This window comes from Squalius cephalus, assembly GCF_949319135.1.
Source record: "Squalius cephalus genome assembly, chromosome: 8".
NCBI classification, from domain to species: Eukaryota; Metazoa; Chordata; class Actinopteri; order Cypriniformes; family Leuciscidae; genus Squalius; species Squalius cephalus.
Genome location: NC_137129.1, coordinates 33,872,312 through 33,896,764, shown reverse-complemented (window position 1 = coordinate 33,896,764; position 24,453 = coordinate 33,872,312). Strand labels below are relative to the sequence as shown.

Genomic DNA, 24,453 nt, shown 5'->3' with positions numbered 1-24,453 from the left:
AAACCATTACATCTATGAGTAGTTCCCATAAAGATAGTGAACCAAACGTGTGAGTGTGTGTGTATGTGTGTGCTATGCGCGTGCAGTGTTTGAGGTTGTTTGTGTTTGAGGTATCATATGACTGATTTTCTGCCCTCCTGTCATGCCCTCACATGACTTGAGAATAGCAAGCCATCAGCAAACTTGCCCCGGTGCCCGTACCTATATTTTACAGAGGGAAAATTAGGTTGCTGACTCAATTTTCGAATCAACAGTGACGCCCAGTGGTTGAAACGGGAACCAGAAACACATGAGATTTTAAATTGTAGATAGATAGATAGATAGATAGATAGATAGATAGATAGATAGATAGATAGATAGATAGATAGATAGATAGATAGATAGATAGATAGAATTTTACTTTGTTAAGCGAATCACGCCCCTTTGCTACACTCCGCAGACAGACATGCATTTTCCCCAAAGATTCTCCCTCATCATGTGACATAATTACCTTTTCTTATTAGGCTTGTTCAACTTGAATCAGCGCTGCACAGACATGTGTATGACATCAAAGTACCGCGAGAGATATTAGAGAGCAGACGGCTCCGTATGCTTTTGAATCGCTCTCGCGGTACTTTGATGTCATTAACCGATCGGTCTGTGCAGGCCCGGTTCAAGTTGAACAAGCCTATTGGCTTTATGGCTTTTAGCCGTCATGTCACGCAGCGACTTCCTCGCCTCTCTTCTGCCGTGTTGCCATGTCCGCTTATTATAAGCGACTTTCCCCACTGATACAGATTTAAAAATATATATAAAAATGGCCGTAACGACTGGTTTATTTCCAGTAGTTATGTGAAATATTTTAATAAACTTTTTTGTTGTTGTAAATTTAAGTGGTTTTCAAAAATACATGATTTAGCAGTTTGCTGAAAAGGTATCGCTTATTTTGATTTGTTTTTCAGATTGAACGGATTATTTCTCTTGTGCAACCTGGCAACACCGCTGTCATGTGATAGACACATTTCCTGTACACTAGCGCTAATACACCAGTGATGCCAGAGTGAAATTGAAACAAATCGTGTCGCTCGTAAAATCCAACAAAAGAAAATAAGTAAATAAGTAAAAATACCAAAGAAGAAGACCATAAACCACTTCAAAGAAGGACGAGATATGTTATTGATTTGAAACGGACACCTGACGTCTCTTTGTAATGTCTGTTGGTTAGCTGGTTAGTGTTAACCGTGATTTGTTTAGGTTAAATTGCGTTATAATAATCAGCTGTTTACTAAACTATATTTACTTCTTCCTGTAACTATCCGTTACACAGCACTGTTCTGGTCTGTAATTGGTCATCACGGTTAAGTTTAGCCTCTTTTTACATCTTGGCCAGATTTAATTAGCCAAATCAGCACCAGGATGTCAAAATACACCACTTTTCCTGATTCAGCCGATGATCATAATCCATTTCAGGTAATATATTGTTCAGGTTTTTGGAAGTGTACATTAGAAAACTGATGGTGTTTTTGTTCTCATTCGGGGCCTTTATTTGTGGGGTACTGTACGTCTTGTGATGCTGGCGTAAGACTTAACGGTCATCAGACCAAACATATTAGATTACATGATAATGTTATTGTATGGTTGATACTTCCACTGGTCCACGATGTGTATCGTTGCATTCTGGTCTTAATTTGACCTGCTAGTTGTGGAGAACTTGTTGCTTTAAGTATAGATAAATTAAGGGTACGTTTACACGACTAAAACGCTGTATTATGTTGCCAGGCCAGTAGTTGGCGATGCCACTTTATACATATATATGTATTATATATTGACATGAAAGACATAACATAAAATATTTACAGCATAAGAAGACATCCAAAAAGATAACAACTAAAAATATTTAATTTACAATACAAGAGAAAATAGAAAAGAAGAAGAGAAAAAAATACCATTAAGTAGTATTTAAGGAAAGAAGGCAGCATATAAAGTTACATTTCCAAGTAACGTCAACTTTTTAGCAAATAAAATTGTATCTTTAAATTCTTTGTTTTCAATACGTTGGAGAGACTCGATATGCAAATGAAAATTATCCATAAAGACCTTCAAACGTTATGAAAAGGAAATAACCCAATTCAAATATAAATAATACATTTTTTAGTCTGTGAATAGGTACAGTTTATATTTGTATCTAAATTTACGCATAAGTCCTTTAGGTCAAAAGGTTTTAGTCTAAGTTATTGCTGATTGGTTACTTGCAGTTTATCAGAAGAATGTCATGTCTTTTTGTGTTTTGAAGGTCAGTTCCCTAGCAGATGAAGTGATATCAGTGCAAGATTGTGCGCTTACAGTGCCAGTTCCTTGGCCACATCGAGCTTGTTTTAAAAATTGTACATTTTTTGTATCTGCCCAAATATCTAATCACTATCTAGTATCTACCACCTTCTCTAAATGAATTGAAAGGTTTGTTTTTTCTGTGTTTGCAGGATCCATCAGTGACGCAGCACAGCAGCAACACTGGCTATGCCACGCTGGACCTCTACAACCCATTTGACAACAACACAACTGCGGTAAATATGTCCGTCCTGACAGGTGGTGAGCAGGCTGTGCTACATAGCTAACATAGCCTTTAATTATTAATACAGCACATGATGGGAGTACAAATGATTAAAAAACAGCGTTTCATTTCAACTTCGGTTACCTGCAAGAGAAAATTCTCAAGTGTCAGAACCTTTTGCCTGCATTATCATGATAGCTTAGTTAGATTTTTATTAAGATGATATTAATTGTTTTGCATTTTTTGTTTTGGGTAATGAAGCCTCCACCTCCCTATGAAGCCACATCTCCTGCTGCACCTCCTGCCCAAACGCCTCCCAGCAGGACCACACCCACTGAGCCCAGGAATTATGGATCCAATGGAACACAGGTGCCGATTCCTTTTAAATAGCAAGATAATAATTTGTTTTTAAAATAATTTTTTAGAAATTAATACTTTTATTCAACAACTTTAATTTTTATCACAGGTAGTGACAGAAAACACTTTCTGTCACTTGCATTTCATAACTTAATCTCTCTCTCTTTCTCTCTTTCTCTTTCTCTCTCGCTCTTGCTCTCTCTCTCTCTCTCTCTCTCTCTCTCTCTCTCTCTCTCTCTCTCTCTCTCAGTCTGCAGTAAATGCCACCACAGCAGATCTGTTGAGGAAGCAGGAGGAACTAGAAAGAAAAGCAAAGGAGCTGGAGAGAAGAGAGAGAGAGCTGGATGCCCATGCACTTGGATCTGGAGCCTGTGAGTGAAGGATAAATGGAAAATATCTTAGTTTATGCGTTTGTCAGGGGAATTCAATTTAAATGAAACATCTTGAACCAACAGTGATCTTACTCCCCCCTCGACTCTTCAATTTTGCTGCTGGCATCATGCTTATAAAAGGTTTTGGTGGCAATTTGCGATTAGTTTAGCCATTCATAACTTGTTGAATAAAATATTAATGCTAAAAAAGGAATCATAACACCTAAGCAACCACATAGGAATCACATAGTGACCTAACATAGTGGTTTTACACGTGCAACCACCAGTTTCTTTTCAGAAAATGTACTTATCTAGATGCATTATGAAAGAGTTTTGAATAAAAGTAATTCAGCTACCAAACAGAGTGAAGTACAGTCAGCTCCATTTGCATATTTTACCATATTGAAATCCACATTTAAATGAACAATTTCTCACAATTTTGCAGATTTTTACCCACAATCAACGCCGAAAATGGGACAAGCAATCAGTGTTTTTTTGTTTGTTTTTTAAGAATGAGAGGCTTGAGCAGTCAAGATGAGCAGAACAGGCAAAGCGAAGCATTACAATAATACTAAAACTGATTTCATTACTGCTTTTTTCACTACAGGTAGTCACCGCATTTACACCTTTCTTGAATCCTGAAGAGAGCTGAAGGAATATGTATAGGAAAAGTGTTTGATGTAAAAATAACAAGACAGATGGATGGGCATAAACCCAGTGTATTTTAAGAACTGAAGTGATTATTTAGATGGACTTCTGAAATTGTTAGTGAGGGTTATGATGAAGGTGCAGAGATGGATGAGACCTGAATGAGTGGGGAGGGGACAAGAAACGAAACGGTTAAAAAGATGACAGTGATGGATGGATGGTATTTTCAAAGGAGTGAGATTTAGACCTCGGCAGTAATGAACAGGACATTAATGGAGTGATGCTTGCTAGCGGATGTGATTGATGAATGGGGAAATGAATCTCTTTCTGTGTTCTTCTCCATCAGCTCGTCTGAATAATTGGCCCCCATTGCCCTCCTTCTGCCCGGTGAAACCGTGTTTCTATCAGGACATTAATCTGGAGATCAGCCAAAGGTTTCAGCGCACTGTCACCACCTTGTACTACTACTGGATGTGTAAGTTTGCTCGGTTTAGTTTGTCTTGTCTTTTGAAGTGTGCGGATGGTTCTGGTTTGGGTCATCATTCTTAGTAAATAATTCAGTTATGAATTTATCCTTTGTTTTTTCTTCTGTTAAACTGAAATTGTGCGTGCCCAAGGTAGTGATTGACCGATATATTGGGCAGGCTGATAATTCGACTGGTTTTTGGCCATTTTCTGTTTTAAAATATTCTTTAGTACACATTAGCTGAGTATTTTCTCCTTATAACTGCAGTGAACCAAAGACAGTCTCAAAAACGCGGTTTGAAATCGCTGGTGTTTCTGATGTCACAAACTACCTTTTAACCAATCACGTTAACGTGTTATCGCAAATGAGTGGATCTGGTGTGAGTGAGTGGGGGCGGGGCTAATTTGCATATTCATAGAACTGCATATACTAAATGAGGCCAGGGTGTAGAGTTACATTCAAGCTATTTTAAGGCATGACAGATTTTTTTTTTCAAGGATAAAACGTTTAAATATGTTTTTTTGGTGATCAATGATGAGTTTTAAGGAATAAAATGATTAAATACAGGGGGACTTTAACATTTAAAGAGATTTTGTAAGAAACATTTTACTTGAAACATATTTTACTGTTTGTAATGTTATAGGCTACAGTTTTATTTATGAATTTCATTCATAGAAAATTTTCCCCTGGGAAAATGTTTACAATTTCTATGTTTATATAATTGCATGTTGTGTTATTGTATCATTACTTTTGCCATGAATATAGCCTTTAATGCTATATTCATTACTGCAAAAAAATTAAAATTAAAATCTGTTGTTTGACTGAATTTCATTGTTTTTGATAAGTATGCCCATATTTTATTTTATGATTTGTACTTGATAATATTTTTGGAAGCTATTTTTAAAGGTGCTATGTGTAAATAAAGTTTATTATTAATATTAATATAATGCTGATATGGCAAACAGACAAAAAAAATAAATGCATGCATACATATCCTCATACTGTTCCAGATCTCTATGATTTCTGAAGGCATATGAGTGATACAATTTTCAATTTTGGTTGGACTATGCCTGTAGTTTCAGCAATTTTTAACTATTCATTAAATAGTGTTATGTATCACATGCCAGCAGTTGCTCTTTAGTCATCCCTAGTATAGGAATATTGGTCAACCGCTATTCCAGTGTGTTACTCTACTTACTTTGTACTTATCTTTCTCTTCTTTTAGTCACAGCATGCACTTTGCTCTTTAACCTCATCTCCTGTTTGGCTATGTTCTGTGGCCAACCCAGTAATGTTTCGGCACCGGTTGGCTTTGGTTTTGCCATCCTTTGGTTTCTCCTCTTCACCCCCTGCTCCTTCGTCTGTTGGTACAGGCCTGTGTACAAAGCCTTCAGGTACAAACACAGATTCAGCGTTTAAACTGATGTCTCATCCAAACATCATGGATCAGTCATTGTGCACTTCTGTTCTCTTTCTCAACAGGAGTGACAGTTCCTTCAACTTCTTTGCCTTTTTCTTTGTCTTCTTCGCCCAACTGGTGCTTTATGTTATCATGGCTATCGGTATCCCTGGCTGGGGCTTCAGGTGAGCGTGACGAAACAAAATTTGCTAACCTACTTACTGACTTTTCAGTTAATTGTGTTATTCCATTCTTAAATTTGGCCAATGGCTTGTTACACTTCTCTCTTTCTCTCCCGTTTGTTTCAGTGGGTGGATCGTGAGTTTAGCCGCTCTTAGTGACAACAGCAACAAAAATGGCAAGGCAGTGGGTGCGATCATGCTGATCAGTTCTGTGCTCTTCACCGCTCAGGCGGCCATGGGAGTCATTTTGCTCAAGAGGGTAAATCACATCTCCACTAACAGCAGCAAATGGACCTTTACACATCCATTGGCAGTCAAATTAGGGATATAATCCTAAATCTAAATTGAAAACCATACTAAATATTCAAATTCATCCTATGGTGAAGCTGTCTGTTCCTCTTCGGCAGCTTTTCCACAGTTATTCCAGGGTTTAATGACAAAAATAGTGTTTAATGATTTCTGAAGGATCATGTGACACTGAAGACTGGAGTAATGATGCTGAAAACTCAGCTTGCCTTCACAGGAATAAATTACATTTTGAAATGTATGAAAATAGAAAAAACATATCTTGCAGTATTACTTGATTAAAATAAATGCAGCCTTTGTGAGCATAAGAGACCAATGCAAAATTATTGATCTGTTTAATGAAGATTTCTTGCATATTCTTCCATCAGGTTCATTCTATGTACAGGCAGACTGAAGCGAGCTTTGAGAAGGCCCAGGCCGAGTTTGCTACCGGTGTGCTTTCCAATCAGGCAGTGCGCCAGGCAGCCACCAATGCCACCGTTTCTGCCGCACAGGGCGCCTTCACTGCACCTCGGTAGAGACCTGGATGAAAAAAGAGATAAGGTCGATGAACCTGATTGGTTACGCTGCTCTGTGACAAAGTGACTTATTCTAGCACCCATAGACATGGCTGAATTGCAAACCAACACAGTTACCCTAGACCCCTCTTGCATGCATGTCATGATAGTAATGCTACATTGGATTTCTTTTCTCTTAGTCGGTCTTGCTGAGCATCAGGCCATTAGTTTAGACATGCAAAAAGGATCTAGGTGTTGATGTGAAATTATGGTTGATATAAATGCTCTCTATGAGGATCTACAGTATGATCAACTAATACAATTGTCTTATTTCCATATATTATGCTAGAAAAGTCACTATAGTAATTTGTAAAGACCACAAAAATACCTAAGGCCCCAGGTTTTGGCTTACAATTCTTGCATATTTACAGTACATTTCTAAAGCTTGCAAAGTGTAAGGTACAGCAGCCTTGCAGATTCACGAAAGATGTGCCACATTCTGCCTTTGCTTTTTCCTCGACTTCTTCCTTTCTGTGTAAATAGCTGTACATGTCCAGGAAAGGGATCATTTCATAGCTCTAGAATTGAGGTTACTTATAAACCTGTGAAGTTTACCTTGCCAAAAGTTTTTTTTTAAACGAATCTGAGGATTCTCACATCTTATTTTAGAGATTTATTATTCACTTTATTAGTCTGTTGGTGGATGGATTTCTTGCTTTGACCATTATTTATGAAAAAGCATGTTTTGATGCAGCTTATACTACTGTATGTACCTCTTTGCATTGATACACGACTAATGTTTTATTGTCATGGGTTAAGGCAGGTGATTTGTGCTTTGGAAAGCTTTGGAATACAGAATTGAACTTGATACCTTGACATAAAACTTAAATGTTCTTATCAAAATGTGGTAGCAGAGATTGGTGTGGTTATCTGTGGCCAAAATTGTTGTGTTGCTTTTGTGATTTGTAACTTCCTCTTTTTGTAATTTCAATCTAACGTTTTGTCTAACACAATTGTATATGCCTAAATGAAAGTATTGGTTTTTACTGTTATTGTGTTGCTGCTGCTGTATGTCACTGTGTTATGTTTTATTAAAGTCCATGAATCATGAATATGCATCTTATACTATTTGGATTTGGATTTTACTGTCTGGTTACCAACATTCTTTAAAATATCTTATTTTGTGTGAAGAAGAGAAACTCATACAGGTTTGAAACAACTTGAGGGTGAGTAAGTAATGACAAAGTTTTCAGTTTTGGATGAACTATCCCTTTAAGGTTTACTATTCGGAAACTTGATTGGTCTGACGCGTCTCCTTGACAACCGACGCTCCTTTCCAAATGTGGCGCGTAACGTCATAGTTCTATAAGCTATATTGAGTAAAGATGGCGGAGGCTTCTGCTGCCCCACGACACCGGTTCTTCTGTCACTTCTGTAAAGGTGAAATCGACCCCAGACTACCGGTGAGTACACAGCAACACTTCATTAACGAGCGTTTATCTGCGTTTGGTGGTTTGCTCACCCCATATTACCCTCAACGCAATCGACGTTTTCCTTCTTTCATTTATAACTTATAAGTTCTAACATACAGTATTGTATATATTTCTTATACATGCCGTGTTTGTATGAGTTCACGCGCATTAGTATAGAACTGTGGGAATGTCTTTCATGATAACTGCGGACTAAACGTTATAAGGAATTTGTGATGAGTGCCATGGTTGCAAGGGATTCGGTATCCAAGTTTGGGAGTTAGCCTACTCTGATGCCAAATTTAGCACAGCCTCGATCGTCTGCAATCAAGCAGAAACTCATGCAGTCAGTGCATTTATTGGCATGATGATGTGAATGTAATATACCTTTTGGGTAAACAAGTGGAGACGCTATACAATTACCCTGACATACATTCATACAAGGGTCAACTATATAATGAAGGTAGAATAAAACTGAAAAGTTCAGCTGTGTTCTCAGGACAAAGGTATTTTTCATAAATATCAGTTGGGGCAAGTTGTCACACGTCTTTTAAAGGCACACTATGCAGTATTTGTACTTTTTTTAAATACAAAACAAGACAATAATAAACAATGAACAATACAAAGGGTTACATTACATAAACATAAAAAATATTAAACTAGCTTAAATGATTGACACCATTGTCAGAGTTTTTAGAGAACCTCAAAGAATTGAAATATATATCAAAATCTTTCTTAAATGAAAAAAGGAGTTTTCTTTGAAAATTTGCACTTGTGAATATAAAATTTGGCAGAAAAGAAACAAGTTGAAAATAAATTTAACATGATAAGGGTCTAGTTTCAGAGACTCACCAAAAAACAATTTTTTTTGGCTTATACAGAAGTTTAAAGATAGATAGCTTTTAACAAAATTTGAAAAGTCAACCCAAAAGATTAGTATTTAGGCTATACCTATTTTTTACAGTCTATGGGCTATACCCTATTTTTTTACAGTCTATGGCTATACCTTAAAGGTGCTCTAAGCGATGTTGGTTGACGTCACTTCTTGTTGACGTTCGAAGTATTGTCAAACAAAAAGGAGGCTAGCTAGACCCTCCCTCCTCCTCATCTTGTCCCCTCCCTTCCGTGCTTCCTGAAACAGTCATGAACGAGTCGGAGGCTTTTCCGATGTAAATTCGGGACTTCGCACGTTCCTTCTCCTTTTCCCTCTTCTTTGCTATTTGTTCATCGGAACGTCATCGGTTGGTCGTGTGTCGGCCATATCAAAATTCAAGAGAATTTAATTCTAACGTTAGTCGTTGTCGACTGAGGACATCTCTCCTCTAGCTAACTTCCCTCTTCATGCTTCTCTCTCCTCCACTCCCCACACCCCCCTTCATGTGCACGCGAACTAACCCCCCACCCCCAAATCATTCTTGTCGGTTATTGGCTAGAACACTGTTTGTTATGTTTCGTGGTCCAGGTTGGGCCAGTTTGTTTTTTGTTGCCATTTTTGGAACCTGGGCCACTTTTTTTTTACAGTGTGTTCAGGGGACAGGCAGCTAGCGGATAGTGAGGAGATGTTTGCTGTATGTGACAAAAAAAACGTGTGACATCGCTTAGAGCACCTTTAATATAACAGTATTATAGGGGGACTCTAGGGGTCGCTGTTTGACAAAAAACGGAAACTGCATAGTGTGCCTTTAAAACAGTACAGTATTTGTTAATACAACACCACAGCACATGTTTGGTATTTCAGCACTGTCTTTATTTATTTATTTCAGATTTGTTCTGTTTTAATATATGACAACTTGCCTCATAGTCATTATTGTCAGCTATTGAGGTATGTTATACAAAAGGTTAATGTGTGTTCAATTAGCTGTATTTTTTTCATGGGCAATAACAATTGAAATGTTCTATACTTTTTGAAGTCAAGACCGTGGTAAAATAAATAAATCCACTCTGAGAATTATTCACTACAGTAAAAAGTGTGACAACTATTTTATTTTGACATATTATTTTACACTAAATGTTAGATCGGGACAAGCTGTCCAGTGTTTTAATACAGTACAGCATTTGCTGACCGCAACACTTGTAACTCCTATAACAGGCTGTTTAATGCAAGTTCCATTGAAGAAACTTGTCTAATAAAGTACTGTCAACTATTGGGGTATGTTGTGTCACAAAAGGTAAATGTGTGTTCAATGAATTGTATTTTTTTTTTCATGGGCAACAACAATGGGAATGTTCAATAGCTTTTTGTTGTAAAAACCACTGTAAAATAAACTAGAAAGTAAATTTTGTTGGGACAAACGTTCAAGCCTTGTTTGAAAGTTTTATAAACTTCCTAGCATGTTTTATCATGTTGCTAGCAAGTTTTATCATGTTGCATGTCTTAGCATGTGTCTAGCATGTTTTAGCTCATTGTTAACATTTTTTATTTAGTTGCTAGCATGATTTTGCATTTTGCTAACGTTTCTAGAATGTTTTAACGTTTTAATGATTTAACTTGTTGCCAGCATGTTTTAACATTATTTTACGATTTGCTAGCGTGATCCCATTCCTAACATGTTTTAGCCAAGCAGCAACCTTCCTGTCTCTCTCTCTTGAATCCAACACGGAAGTGACTTAAACTGCAATTCATCGACTGGCCGCTAGAGACAGGCTCCAAAAGAGAGTCAATTAGCGGTCACTTCACCTCAGCTAATCCCGTCTCTTTGCCCATTTTTGGTTATCTGGGAGTGACGCACCGCCAACATGGTGACGGCCGGCTCCTCCCACTTTGTGGTTCAAAAATGCTCTTCAGAAACCTACGGGTGATACCACGGACACTACGTCCCTTTTTTTTTTTTTACAGTCTATGGTTTTAGCGCATTGCTAGAATGATCCTAGCATGTTTTAGGACTTTGCTAACATGTTTCTAGAATGTTTTAGCATTTTCCTAACATGATTTTACATATTGCTAATATGTTCTAACATAATTTTACATTTCGCTAGCATGATCTTAGCATGTTTTAACCCACTGCTAGGATGATTTAGCGCGTTGCTAACATGATCCTAGCATTTTGCCAACATGATCCTAGCATTGTTTTAGCATTTTAATAACATGTTTTTGCACATTGCTAGCATTTTGTAGTACGTTTCTAGCATGTTGCTAGCATGATTCTAGCATGTTTTAACATGTTGCTAGCCTGTTTTAGCATGTTTCTAGCATTAGATTTTACATGTATTATTACACTTTCAAACATTTGATAACCCACACTTTGTATGCAAACCTCTATGAGACAGATTTACTAACAGTTTGCGCCAGCGCAAACACTCTTTTGCCGTTAAAAAACTACTGTCAGGATTTATTAAAGACGTGCAGTGAAAAATTAGCACTGAAGAGGCGTGGACACATGTTATTTTTGCAGCTGACCTTATTGCATATGCATTTGTAGGAGTTTCCTTGTCAGACGCAAAATTTATGGAGAGTGTTTAAGTGAATCACGCAACATGATTTACTAAGGATTGCGCTAGTCAGTTTACTGGTATTTGCACTATTATTTAACACCCCAAAAAAGCATGTCTTAAACCAGACACTAATTTGCACTGCTCTTGGTAGATTGCATTGGGCATTATGGAAATGATCCGGCTGTGCTTGTGTTCTTTAATGTGCTCGTTGTCAGTAAATCACCTGCAGAACTTTCCCCGTCCATCTGCGCTTTTATGGGATTGCACTTTCAAGCTAATTTGCCCTGTTTAGTAACCTAAAAGTCAACATCTGAATTCAGAAGCAGTTTGTTTGGAACTGATGTACATAATAAATTACCTTTGAACAGGAATATGTTTGTCCCAAATGTGAATCTGGCTTCATTGAAGAGGTGTCAGAGAACTCCAGGTGAGTTTCGCATTTATGCCACTATGTAAAAATAAAGATTGAATTGTTTTTCATTACTGTTATTGCATGCATCTCTGTTTATTATACTTAAAATATCCTGTTTATGTCTAATAGGAATGATTTGTCTTTTAATTATGATGTTTGTCATTTTCTCATTTTATTAGTCTTCTTCAGAGTCTTGATGGCAGTGATGGGGCTGCCAGTGATGACATGGCCTCACAGTTTGCGGAGGTATAATACTATACAATTTTATATATATATATATATATATATATATATATATACATATATTATATATACCCTCCTTTGACTCAGAATGACTTTGCTGGTGCAGAGGAAATAATCCCTTAGGGGGGTCAGTCATAGTTTGTTTTATCTATGAGTCTTTTGTCTTTTCCTTTGATTAGCTGTGGCAGCTGCTCTTCATGGAACGTACTGCGCTCCTATCCGACCCCGCGGTCACAGACGCGCCCCGCAGCCGCTCTGGGGTCGAGGCAGCAGTTGGTGATCCTGCCTCTGGGACTGCGGGACCTGTAGCTTTAGAGGAGTCTTTGTCAGACTGCACAGAGCCTGCACTTCACCCTCAACAGAACAGCCAGGAGCGAAACTCTACACTGGATCAGGGACAGGCTGTGGAGGGGTGTGTAGAGACACTTGTTACAGCTGCTGTCTTCTAGGAGTTCTACAAGACGGAATATATAATGATCTGTATTTGGTCAAGTTTAGCATTCAGTTTGAACATGCAAATGTTTTATACATAAATATAATCGTTTTTTTCTTTTGCACAGAGAGGATCTGTGGATTTGCACAGTTGCAACATATATTTAGTATATCCATGTTTCTTTTACTTGGCTCTGGGATTTGACTTGACTAATCTACAGTATTCTTTACTAATTAAATGCATCATGGTTTAACCTTCTTATACAAAAATTATTTTAAATCAATCTAGTTTTTAGTACCTTGGCTATTTTTAACACCTATTTGATGCAAAATGAATTTAAAATATTCCAGAATATTTTTTTTTAATAATTCACCATTAGTCATTTACCTGGTCCAACAGATAGATCATGGTTTCAACATTAATAATTGGAAATTATTATAGGAAAGAAACAACTGTAACATATTTACACACTAACACACTCGCACACAAACACACACACACACATTGAATTTAAATACACAGGCTAGTGATGAACAGAATACAAACAGGTGTGATCGGTAATGAATGTCCATGGTAACATTGTGGCGGGAAAATACGAAGCTAAACACAGATTGTGACAACAAAATTGATAATAGTTAAGAAACATTTCTTAAAGGGGTGGTTCAGGATTTTGGACATCGGACCTCATTTCCAAGTTAGCCTGGGTGTTATTTATCAGTGGAGACAGTTTAAAAAAAATTTCTCCCAGTTGCATAGTTCGCCAGTGCTAGGCTAGCGCGAGTCAACGGTAACTGCTAGCCTGCCATTAAAACAGTTTTACCCACTCCACAGTGCACCAAAAGCAAATAAATTATAACGCCAGACTATCGATGTAAATGTCTGTTGAGAGAATAATGTTAGAAATCAAACTACTCTTGCATCTCAATGATCGCATTACATTTACAGGAACTAGTTTCTCAGCAGCGGCGGAATTTTACTTTGCTCTGGTTAGTAGTACTGTGCCGAAAAGTAAACACAGAACAGAAGTTATAATGGCGTTATAATTTATTTGCTTTTGGTGTACTGTGGAGTGGGTAAAACTGTTTTAATGGCAGGCTAGCAGTTACCGTTGACTCGCGCTAGCCTAGCACTGGCGAACTATGCAACTGGGAAATAACACCCAGGCTAACTTGGAAATGAGGTCTGATGTCCAAAATCCTGAACCACCCCTTTAAGCACCAAATCAGTATATTAGAATGATTTCTGAAGATGAAAATTCACCCTTGCCATCACAGGAATAAATCACATTTTAAAATATATTAAAATAGAAAACAGTTATTTAAATTTTAATAATATTTAACAATATTTTTACTGTATTTTTGATCAAATAAATGCAGCCATGAAAGACGTAAGAGAACACAAGACATTTATTTCAAAAACATAAAAGTTATATTAAAATATTAGTGTATAGAAAGTTCCATGATTTCCCCATGACACAATTTCCATGACTTTTCTAGGCCAGAAAACATCATTTTTAAAACAAAAATAAGAATTTCTTAATTTATCTAGAACTCTACAAAGACTGGATTTTTTAAAAATTATTATGAAGACTGATATTCTGATATTACAATCGTGAACTCTTTCTTTTTAAATGCAACAAAACTTGTTTCTTTAAGGATTGTCCAGCAGTTCTTGGCTGGTCTGTTTTCCAATTCTGACAGTGCAGGTTCCCAACCCTCCTCATGGTATGTTTTTGTGGTTTACCGTGATTCTGTTAAGTGGAATATGTTCCTGAAATAACATTCCTGTAAATCAATCAATTCATCAGATTTCAGGTGTGGCTGGGCTTAAACAATATTCTTATCAACCCATCACCTTTTGTTTGTTTGACAGGACTGTTGTTCCAGGACCAACAAAAGATATTCATGGTCCCCTTTGTCCTATAAATTCATTCATATTCTATATGTGAAGACAATATCTACAGATCTATCCAATGTTTTATCAATAACCTGTTTCTCAGGTCTAGCATGCTACACTCTAACCCTGAAGATTATGCTTGGGGACAAGGAGGTTTAGATGTGGTCATCACACAGGTTAGTCACACCGTCATCTAATGATGTGACTCATCATGTCCTCAACCTTTTTGCACTTAGCCTCATTAGTCTTCGCAGTATTTTGCCTGTTGCCACTTAAATTTGTCCCCAAGCTAAAGTCGAGAAGACTTTTTATTTTGTTTTACCAAAATGAAAGAAACATTAGAAATCTCTTGTTTTTTTTTCTGTTCTCTTCCAGTTGCTTGGTCAGTCTGAAAACACCGGCCCCCCTCCTGCCGAGAAGGAGATGATCTCATCTCTCCCCACTGTTAGCATCTCCTCCGAACAGGCTGGTAAGTTCCCATAATCCTCTGAGTCACCATGCACACTTCATTTTAAGTGCTGTAAAGCAAAACAGGGCTGTTCACATACTTCTGGTCACCTCCAAGAAGCTTTTTCTTGCTTTTCCTGGCAGTCTATTTTATTGAGAATGATAAATTTAAGAGGGTGAACTGGAAAGTGTTAAAATAAGACGAATCTCTACGATTCTGACAGCAGTGCATTGTGTATTTGCCATATTCATGTCAAATGTTTCCAGAGAATAACATTTTTCCCCTCAAATTATTGATTTGCTGAGCCACAAATCACTTTGTTCATTCAGTCGCAATTTGTTTTAAAGCGTCCCAGATAACCGGTAACGTTCTCAGAACTTTGGAACTTTCTGGCTAGGTTCTCTCAAAATTATAAGCAAACGCTCTTCCAGTAACATTAATAGAATGTTTGTTTAAAGTTATCTAGTCTGTAATAACGTTCTCAAAATTTTTGCACAAAAATGTTATTTAAACATTATTCATCAAACTTTTTTCTGAAATGTTTTACTTTGTCTAACATGTTCAGAATGTTGCTACTTAAATAACATTTTCATAACTTAATGGGAACATAAGTAACGGTTCTCATAATGTTTACATAATTATAAAATGGAATGTTCCCTTTACGTTTGAATAACCAAGAAAAAACATTTTTAAAACATTACAAAAAAACATTTTGAACATTCAGAAAGTACGTTTTCATAACTTAAAGTGCCCCTATTATGCTATTTTAAAGGTTCCTAATTTTGTTTTGGAGGTTTACAATAGAACAAGTACAAATAAACATATCTACAATAGGTTTACTTCTATCCAAGGTCAAAAAACACTTTAATTTTCTCATAATATACATTTGCACATCACCTAATTTCTCAAAGGTTTGTGTTGAAAACGGTTCATTTGAAGATTCAGTCTCTCTAAACCCCTTCTTACCACAAGCCTACTCTGCTCTGATTGGTCAGACGGCCCAGTCTCTTGTTATTGGTCTACCGCCTGACGACTTAGATTTATTCTTTATTTTAGGAGACAATAACTTTATTTGTCGTGCACTTTGATCTTTGAAACTTTGCAGACATTTTACATTTACAAACAGCTATACCGGTATTTCACAATGCATGAAAGGTAATATTCGAAAAACCGTAATGGGGCACTTTAATGGGAACGTACTGTACATATTTTTGCAGCACTTGACAATTGCTTTCTCCATTTTTCTTGTGTGTTCATCCATGCATATTTTTCCCCGTCTCTCTCACAGCATGCCGGCTGGAATGCCCTGTGTGTAGAGAGGAATACTCTGTAGGGGAATCTGTCCGACAGCTGCCCTGTCTGCACTACTTTCACAGCAACTGTATTGTGCCCTGGCTTCAACTGGTATGAGTCTCATAAAACGACCTTAGTGCTGGATCTTCTGTAATCAGACCCATGTTTACTAAACCGAAACATAAGCTTACTTTAGTGCTGCTTGCTTGTCGTAAATAGTGGTGGCCATGTGTAATCGTTGGTTATATTTGACTAACAAGCAAAAATGTTTGGAAGGACCTCTAGTGGTGGACATAGGAAAAACAACCTTACTCTAATGGACTAATAATCAAAGCCTGTAGATGTGGTCAGTACTGACGTAGACCAACCCGAAGTCTAATTCACCCTCGGGAATTTCCACTGGGTTTTTTAAAATGTCAGTTTTCGAATTTATGAGCACAATAAACATTGTGGTTAACATTACTTGAAGAGACTTTCACATTTTTTCTTTACAACATTACACCAAGTCATACCACAAACATGAATTTTTTAGGTGACAGGTTTGAAATGTGCTCAGACGTTAATGATATTTGAAAACTGTAGGTCATGGAATACCGAATTATGTGCTAAAATAACCTATGCTACCTATGATTTTTGAATCTCTAATGCTCACCAAGGCTACTTTTATTTGATCAAAAATTCAGTAAAACAGTACTATTGTGAAATATTATTACAATTTAAATGAAATGTTTTCTATTTTAATGTATTTTTAAAATGTAGATTATTTCTGTAATGACAAATCTGAATTGTCACATGATCCTTCAGAAATCATTCTAATATGCTGATTTGTTGCCCAAGAAACATTTCTTATTATTATGTTAAAAACAGTTGCTCTGCTTAATATTTTTTTCAGGATTCATTGAAATACAAGAAATACATAGTTCAGTCATGAAACTTCTGAGCAGCTGATTGGTTCTCATAAAGGGTCATAAAACCCTAAACCAAATTTTAACAGTCAATGTTACCATCCGTTAGTTTTGTTTGTAGGAGAAAACGGGTTAATTTGAAACTTTTTGGCGGTATTTTTAACTTCCGGGTTTAAATTCGTCTGCTTGTTAGTGTCGCAGGATGTGGTGTTTTCTTGTACTATAGTAGATCGATGACTTATCTGTGTCTCTTAATTATTCATGTGCATTAAATTATAGCTGTCACAGGATATGTATGTATTTGTGTAATTTACGGTGAGCTCACAAAACCGTATGTTGTGTTGCGTGTAACGGTAAATTGCAGCGTGCATTTGTGGGAAGCTTTGATGCTTTTAATGAGAGCGTTGCTGTGTTGTCAGTCTCCCCTCTTCCACCTCCACTCATCACTCAACCACGCCCACTTTTGTAGCATTTTCTCAAAACAGTAGTGAGAACTGACTGCTTCTGAAACAGGGGGTTTCATGACCCTTTAAAGCTGACCGAGTCAGTGCACCATGCCATGGGGATTTTTTTCTAGCCCTCCACCTTCCCCAGCACCACCTGCCTAGATCTGTAAGGGCTTCTCCCTACTTCCCTTTATAGCAGCTTGCATTCTATATTCACTGTATTAATCTGCATGTTTCAGTAGTAGTCTTTACTCACGCAACAGCAGCGGCGTAGCAGATCTAGCCCTCCAAGGCTAAACCTATTTACTAGGGCTGGGAGAAAAAATCGATTCACCTAGCTATCACGATTTTTCAAATTCAATTGCTTTATTTTTGTAGTTGCTTTTGTATGAGGTTGACAGAAGTTGACAGAACAATAGATGAAATGTGTCGCTATCTATGAGTGTTGAGTGACGTAATATCCCAAGTGGACGAATGGAAGAGACGTGAGACTGAAAGCACTGAAAAGCCCTCGCGCTACTCATATGCTGAGAGAGAGATAAGACAATAAAGCTGCACGATTCATCTTTAAAAGATTCAAACACCCAAGCAATCTTTCAATTCGTCTGTCTATTAAACTTTGACAAAATCATATCGCAACATTCAAAGCTGTGTTGGCGCTGGCGCTGCCGCTGACCCGGAGAGAGTTGTCATGAAACAGCTTCACAAACAGTCTTTTCAACCTCATAGTATCATTATTTCTGTGATGCAATTGTTAAAATTATCATAGAAGTACTTGGATAAAAGCTTAAAGTTCAAATATGAACACTGATGTCTACGAAAGCGATCAAAATCAGCTTTTGATAGAAACTTGGTGCTTAAAATAATGCATTTATCATTACATTGTGTGACGACAAGTGACTGTTAAAATTTTTATTTGTTATTGAATCATTTATTTAAGAGAATGTAGTATTGTATGATGCTTCTGAAATAAAAGTCAGAAAGATGTGATGATTTGTTTTTTGTAAAAATGACTCATCTTATACATCATGTACAGTCTGTATAAGTGTATGATTTAACTTTTCAAACTTAACTTTAAAAAAAAAAAAAGGCAATATATTGCAATATCGAATCACAATACTTGTAGAATCGCAATTCTTAAACAAGTAATAAAAACTCAGTGAGTGTTTTAGCGCAATTTTCTCACCTCATGGGATCACAACACTAAGAGATAGTAAATCTTTTCCTGGATTTTTTTTTGTGCGTTCCCGAGATTAGACCTTCCTTAACATAATGCCGAAAACCCGAAGTCTCTAGGTGGTCTGGTTGAGGAGTAGATAGAAGTGCAAGATTGGTGCGCACAGACGCACAGAACAGAAATCATGAGTTAACAATCGCAATTTGTCCGGTGGAAAATTGCGCTAAAAAAATCGCAATACATATCGTATCGGCACCCAAGTATCGTGATAGTATCGAATCGGGAGAAAGGTGTATCGTCCCAACCCTACTATTTACATTCCATTCTTATCAATAAATGCTGTTTAAAGCAACACTAAGGAACATTTTTTACCTTAAAATAATGTTTCCAAAATCGTATCAGTGGTTCATCAAGTCGTAACAGGGTGAAAGGCACTTCTGGATTCGCTTTGCAGCCCTATATCTGCTATAACCACACCATGCAAGTTTGCCAAACCGGGTCGCGTTTCTGTAGTTCGAATGAGACATGAGAAAACTACAAATTTGACTTGCTTTACGTCAAGCGTTACAATAGTCATTATTTAGTTTTCCTTCGTTTCTGATGTCGCAATACATCATACTTTCATGAAATCATGCAACATACTCTACCTTGTCAGTGGACATCTTTCATATCAAAGCCGGTGCTGGATAAACAGCGAGCGTGCGTGCGACAGTAGGCTGCGGGTGGCGAAATCATTTACGACAGCGGTAATGGACAATTCCGCTTCCAACTTGTAGGGCGACCGAAGAGGAAAAGTTCCTTAGTGTTACTTTAACTATATTCCAAGAGTTGTCATGATTGAACTGCATTTCATTTTTGAGATTTTTTAGTAACATTGTCTTTAGTAGCCTGGTTAAAACCAGACCATTCTCAGTAATAACTGAGTTATGGTCTGGCAAAGATCCATAGACAAATAATTTCCAAAGGGGCGTCACCAACGGACGTCGCTCAATCAGAGTGATCGTCATCATGTAAAGCCATATGCTGCGTCCCAATTCGCCTAAGTTACACTACACCATAAAAGTATGTACTCTTTTTGTGAAGAAAAGGTATTTACTTTTGAATGTGTAGCAAAAAAGTAGGCAAGCTTTGGGACATACTACTTCGTCATCTTTATCGGACGGATCTGTCGCGTGCATCCTGTCACTTAAACTGCCCTGTCAATCATCGTGTCACAGTTAAAATCCTCTATTAGCCTAAATCTAATTTAATTTCCTACCGTTTCGGAGAGAAATGTAGTAGCACGTTCATCTGACAGTGGGTCTTTCATGGAGACTGTCCTCATGTGTTTGCAATTTGAATATAATAATGCATTTAAAAGTTGAACGGACGTTGCTCAAATGCCTCTAGTGGGCGCAATTGGATACACCTAAAACCAATCAGAGCATCATCATCGTGTAAAGCCCGCCTCAACGTTTCTGATTGGTGCCGCGATTTCTCGGCCATGGAAATGGGTTTGAATGAGCTCTTTGCCAGACTACTTCTCGAGCAAATCTGAATTTGCCGGAAGTTGTCTGGGTTTTCCCAGGCTATGTCTTTAGAGTAATTTTTGATCAATTTAATGTGTCCTTGCTGAATAAAAGTACAATTTTCTCACCAAAAAAAATCATAGTGACCCCAATCTTTGAACAATAGCTTATGAAAAAAATTAAACGTAAAAGAAATTGCTCTTCTGTCCTCATTTTGTGCTGTTTTGTGTTAATAGCACGACACCTGCCCTGTCTGCCGGAAAAGTCTGGATGGTGAAGACTGGGGTTTCCAGCCACAGACAGGACCTCCTGGGGCAATCCCCTCACCAACGAATGTAGAGGAATGTAGCACCTTTGAGACTATTTAGCCTCCTTTTCCTTCCTTGATTAGTTTAATCAATCCAGGACAAAGAGAAGCACCGTTAGCCATGTGCACCAGTGCTTCTTGGAGCCCCTGAAAAGACCTTCCAGTCAAGTGCCTTCTATTTCGAGAGACATTTTAATCAGACAACCCTGTTTAAAACAATATCGGTTTGATAAGCATCTATATCTGTTAATTTTGTTTGTATAATGTTTGTGAACTAAAATCCCACCAAGGATGTTTAAAGTCCAACCTGAGCAAACGCATTTCAACTTTGACTTCAGTTTTGATAATTCCAGGTTGGAATAAACACGGTCTCTTCGGTGGGCCCGCAGGACTGCAGCTCACAACGGCTGAGATAGATGATACAGATGTCTCAGGGGATACGGTTCAAGTTGCATATGCATATTTAATGGAATGGCACACTTTTACCCTATAGCTTCTTCAGAGCTCTCGTTTCAATAACTCACAAAGAAGTCAGCGCACAGTTCACTTTCCCTTACCTGTCAATGGATGACATCTGCTTCACGCATGCCTTCGCTCTTTTGAAGGTATCATAGAAACACAAAGATTTAGACACATGCTGAAGTTTTGCACTGTCCAACGTTTAGTCTGCTCTACATGTTTTGGGTTGATAGTTTACACTTCTGTTTTGTGGTTGTTGTTGATTTACATTGCTACATATAGTTTTTTGGGGTTTTTTGTAGATAGATTTAAAAAAAAAAAAAAAAAGTACTTAGTGTATGATATCTTGAAGCTGTTTGATGTTCCTCTGGGTGCTTTTGTCCTCATTCTCAGGGTTCCTTGACTTTCTGCTCCATATTTTGATATTGAGATACAGTCCCATTTATAAGAATGTTCACTTCACAATATGGCCTTTGCACATTTTGAATGTCATTCAATCTCAAACGTGAACGTGAAATGTTTACAAGAAAAATAATGTTGCAATAAATAACTAGAAAAAGGCACATAACTTTTATAAGCCAACCTATTACATATTGCACTCTCAAAGCAAATAAAATAATTTATTACAACGAGTTTTGTGTGTTTTAGACAGTGTATGAACTATATGGGGTTTTCAACTGTTGATAGAGTTCAGGGTGGTTGATGGCTGATATATTATAAATAATTCATCCTAATGACGGAAAAACAATTTGTTAACATTTATTTTACATTATTTAATAATCTCAAATATTTAAGTCTATTATCGGATTGAAGACTCATTATAGAATTATGATTAATAAACCAATCATAATTCCATAATTTAATCATAATAGAGTTTTGTAGTGTTTAGTTTTACATACACCTTTCAAAGTTTTAGGGTCAGTACGATTTTTTTAAATACTTTTTTTCCAGCAAGGATACATTAAATTGATTGAAAGTGACAGTGAAGACATTTATAATGTTATAAAAGATTTTTATTTCAAATAAATGCTGTTCTTTTGATCATTCTATGGTACAAAAATAATACATAATACTGGAAAAAAATTAAACGCGGTTTCCACAATAATATAAAATAAAGAGTTTTCAACTGATAATAATAAGAAATGTTTCTTGAGCAGCAAATCAGCATATTAGAATGATTTCTGAAGGATCATGTGACACTGAAGACTGGAGTAATGATGCTGAAAATTCAGCTTTGCCATCACAGGAAAGAAATGACAATTTATAAATAGAAAACATTTTAAATTGTAATAGTATTTCACAACATTACTGTTTTTACTGTATTTTTTATCAAATAAATGCAGCCTTGGTGAGCATAAGAGAATTCTTTCAAAAACACGTGAACGGTAGTGTGTTTGCATTGATCTGTTATTTAGACTTTGAATGAAGAGAAAGCTTCTGAACGTAGCTTCCTAATTAATTTATGTTATTAATATTTGACACGCCCTCATGCCATGCACTCAGTCAGATTAATTATCTCATTTGCAGCTTGAAAAATCCCACATCAAATTAGTTACAAAACAGCAACAGTTTCACTATGAATTTTGATTTCCATTTGTTTTACCAAGGCCATTTCTTCATGATTGGTAGAGGTAAATGAGACATGTGACTATTCATATTTCTTCATGGAGCAATGTCCCTACAATGATAATCCCTTGACATTATAAGACACTCAGGACTTGTTTCAATGCAGAATTGTTACTTAGATCAATGTAAAAAAATAACCATGTTTTGCGCAACTGTATATTTCACCATCCGCCTCCTCCAAGCTTGATTCAAAAGTTCAAAGGAAGTTTGTGTGGATGGAGTAAAAGGTCAAATAAAAAAGCAGGTTTCAGTGGTCATATTGTTGTTCTAATTATTGCAAATTATGCCCACTTATGCTATTACTGAACACCCCACAGCTAATGCCCACGAAAGTTTCAATATTTCTCTGTGGTTAAACACTGACATGACACAACAGGATCCAGAAATGGCTATTTGATGCCCTTTTCGCAATAGGTGTTGGGATTTTGATAAATCTCAGTGGCTGCATCCGAAATTGCATACTTCCCTAAAGGTGAAAAACAGTATGTGATGAAAGAAAAATGCCCGAATTCGCAGTATTCATAAAAGAGTAGGCAAAAAGTACCTAGATGACTACTTCCGGCTAGATTCTGAAGTGTGCATACAATGGACTATCCCACGAGGCCAAGGGAGAAGATTTATGAATGGCAGTGAGGCGACATAACTGATGCTGGTAGGTCACATGATAATGACAACATGGTGTAGTAGCTACCTCCAGATTACACTCATACTACAAACATTCATACTATGTAGAACATACTTTTTAGAGGTTGTGAAGTTATTACTTATTCAAAATAAGTACCTACTCAATAAAGTATGCGATTTTGGACGCAGCCCAAGACTCTCTTGAATTTATCAACTAAAAATATTTGTTCAGTAGCCCTTTCTGTAGTACCTCCTTACGCCAGTAGGTGGCGCCAAGTCAGTGAGTGTTTTGTTGAGTCATTGAATAATTTACTGAACTTACTTGTTTAACTGAAAGTCTTATTATTAATTAATTAGTCTTTAAACATCACTTGAATCACTTTGGGGGATAAGCAATCTAACAATGAGCCAATCAAAATCCCCCTTACAACTTTATTATGTTCTTGATGTGAACATGAACAATTCGCTCCACTTTATAGATTCGTTCAAAACAAACAACTATGGTCTCCTAATGATGGATTCTGCTCACTTATCCTATTACACAACCCGCCTCACGGCTACGATTCCCACGGGAGTCTCGATATTTCACTGTGGGTAAACACTGCCACGAGCGTACGACATCACACGACCCTCTTTTTCAGGAGTCAATCGTTTTGTGATTCATTAAACGTGTAACTGCTCTACATTTTCATCCAAGCAAAACAAATATAGCCCGTATGTTGTTCAAATGTCTGTAATTGAATATGCCCCGTACAATTGAGCAGGGAGAAAGTGTCGAACAGCCTTCTTCGACAACTGCCCTCGACTCCCCTCCCTTTTACCCGTCCCCCTCCTTTCCTCGCCTCCCCTCCCGCCCCGCTCTGACTGTGAGAATGCCCGTGGTGTACTGACAGAAACGATACGGGCTTAGCAGACATGGAGGCCCGATTAACGAGAGAGGCCCATTCCGACGCGTCTGAGCTCGACTAACGCTGACCCGGAGAGGGATTCGGGCGACACATCAGATTATCACGGGTAAC

At 37.3% G+C, this 24,453-nt stretch overlaps 3 protein-coding genes across 4 annotated transcripts in view; all 3 read left to right on the top strand.

Annotated features, from left to right (window-relative positions):
• Positions 1-993: 993 nt before the first annotated feature.
• Positions 994-7,141, top strand: scamp3 (secretory carrier membrane protein 3). 2 transcript variants are annotated; one of them, XM_079877868.1, is made up of 10 exons: positions 994-1,207; positions 1,307-1,449; positions 2,460-2,543; positions 2,792-2,899; positions 3,138-3,258; positions 4,253-4,381; positions 5,598-5,766; positions 5,855-5,956; positions 6,080-6,212; positions 6,628-7,141. In XM_079877868.1, the coding sequence occupies exons 2-10, from the start codon at positions 1,396-1,398 to the stop codon at positions 6,775-6,777; spliced, it is 1,050 nt and encodes a 349-aa protein (XP_079733994.1). In that variant the 5' UTR covers positions 994-1,207; positions 1,307-1,395; the 3' UTR covers positions 6,778-7,141. The 2 variants fall into 2 exon arrangements, with proteins under 2 accessions (XP_079733994.1, XP_079733993.1); XM_079877867.1 differs by lacking the exon at positions 994-1,207 and having other exon boundaries at positions 1,264-1,449.
• Positions 7,142-8,087: 946 nt separating this feature from the next.
• On the top strand, positions 8,088-21,816 carry rnf115b (ring finger protein 115b). Its single transcript, XM_079878560.1, has 9 exons — positions 8,088-8,219; positions 12,026-12,084; positions 12,249-12,315; positions 12,492-12,724; positions 14,401-14,469; positions 14,745-14,817; positions 15,017-15,110; positions 16,378-16,493; positions 20,655-21,816. The coding sequence occupies exons 1-9, from the start codon at positions 8,142-8,144 to the stop codon at positions 20,784-20,786; spliced, it is 921 nt and encodes a 306-aa protein (XP_079734686.1). The 5' UTR covers positions 8,088-8,141; the 3' UTR covers positions 20,787-21,816.
• Positions 21,817-24,291: 2,475 nt separating this feature from the next.
• The window catches only part of ash1l (ash1 (absent, small, or homeotic)-like), a 31,581-nt gene continuing 31,419 nt past the window's right edge, over positions 24,292-24,453 (top strand). The window contains exon 1 of the mRNA XM_079879565.1: positions 24,292-24,448. The gene's annotated coding sequence lies outside the window, so the exon portion shown is untranslated. The remainder of the gene's footprint in view (positions 24,449-24,453) is intronic.

Excerpts from the sequence above, each read along its gene's own strand:
- scamp3 (XM_079877868.1), top strand. The coding sequence starts at position 1,396 with ATGTCAAAATACACCACTTTTCCTGATTCAGCCGATGATCATAATCCA. Across the intron at positions 3,259-4,252 it reads TGCACTTGGATCTGGAGCCT|CTCGTCTGAATAATTGGCCC; the intron begins GTGAGTGAAGGA and ends CTTCTCCATCAG. Across the intron at positions 6,213-6,627 it reads GAGTCATTTTGCTCAAGAGG|GTTCATTCTATGTACAGGCA; the intron begins GTAAATCACATC and ends TTCTTCCATCAG.
- rnf115b (XM_079878560.1), top strand. The coding sequence starts at position 8,142 with ATGGCGGAGGCTTCTGCTGCCCCACGACACCGGTTCTTCTGTCACTTC. Across the intron at positions 12,085-12,248 it reads GAGGTGTCAGAGAACTCCAG|TCTTCTTCAGAGTCTTGATG; the intron begins GTGAGTTTCGCA and ends TCATTTTATTAG. Across the intron at positions 15,111-16,377 it reads CATCTCCTCCGAACAGGCTG|CATGCCGGCTGGAATGCCCT; the intron begins GTAAGTTCCCAT and ends TCTCTCTCACAG.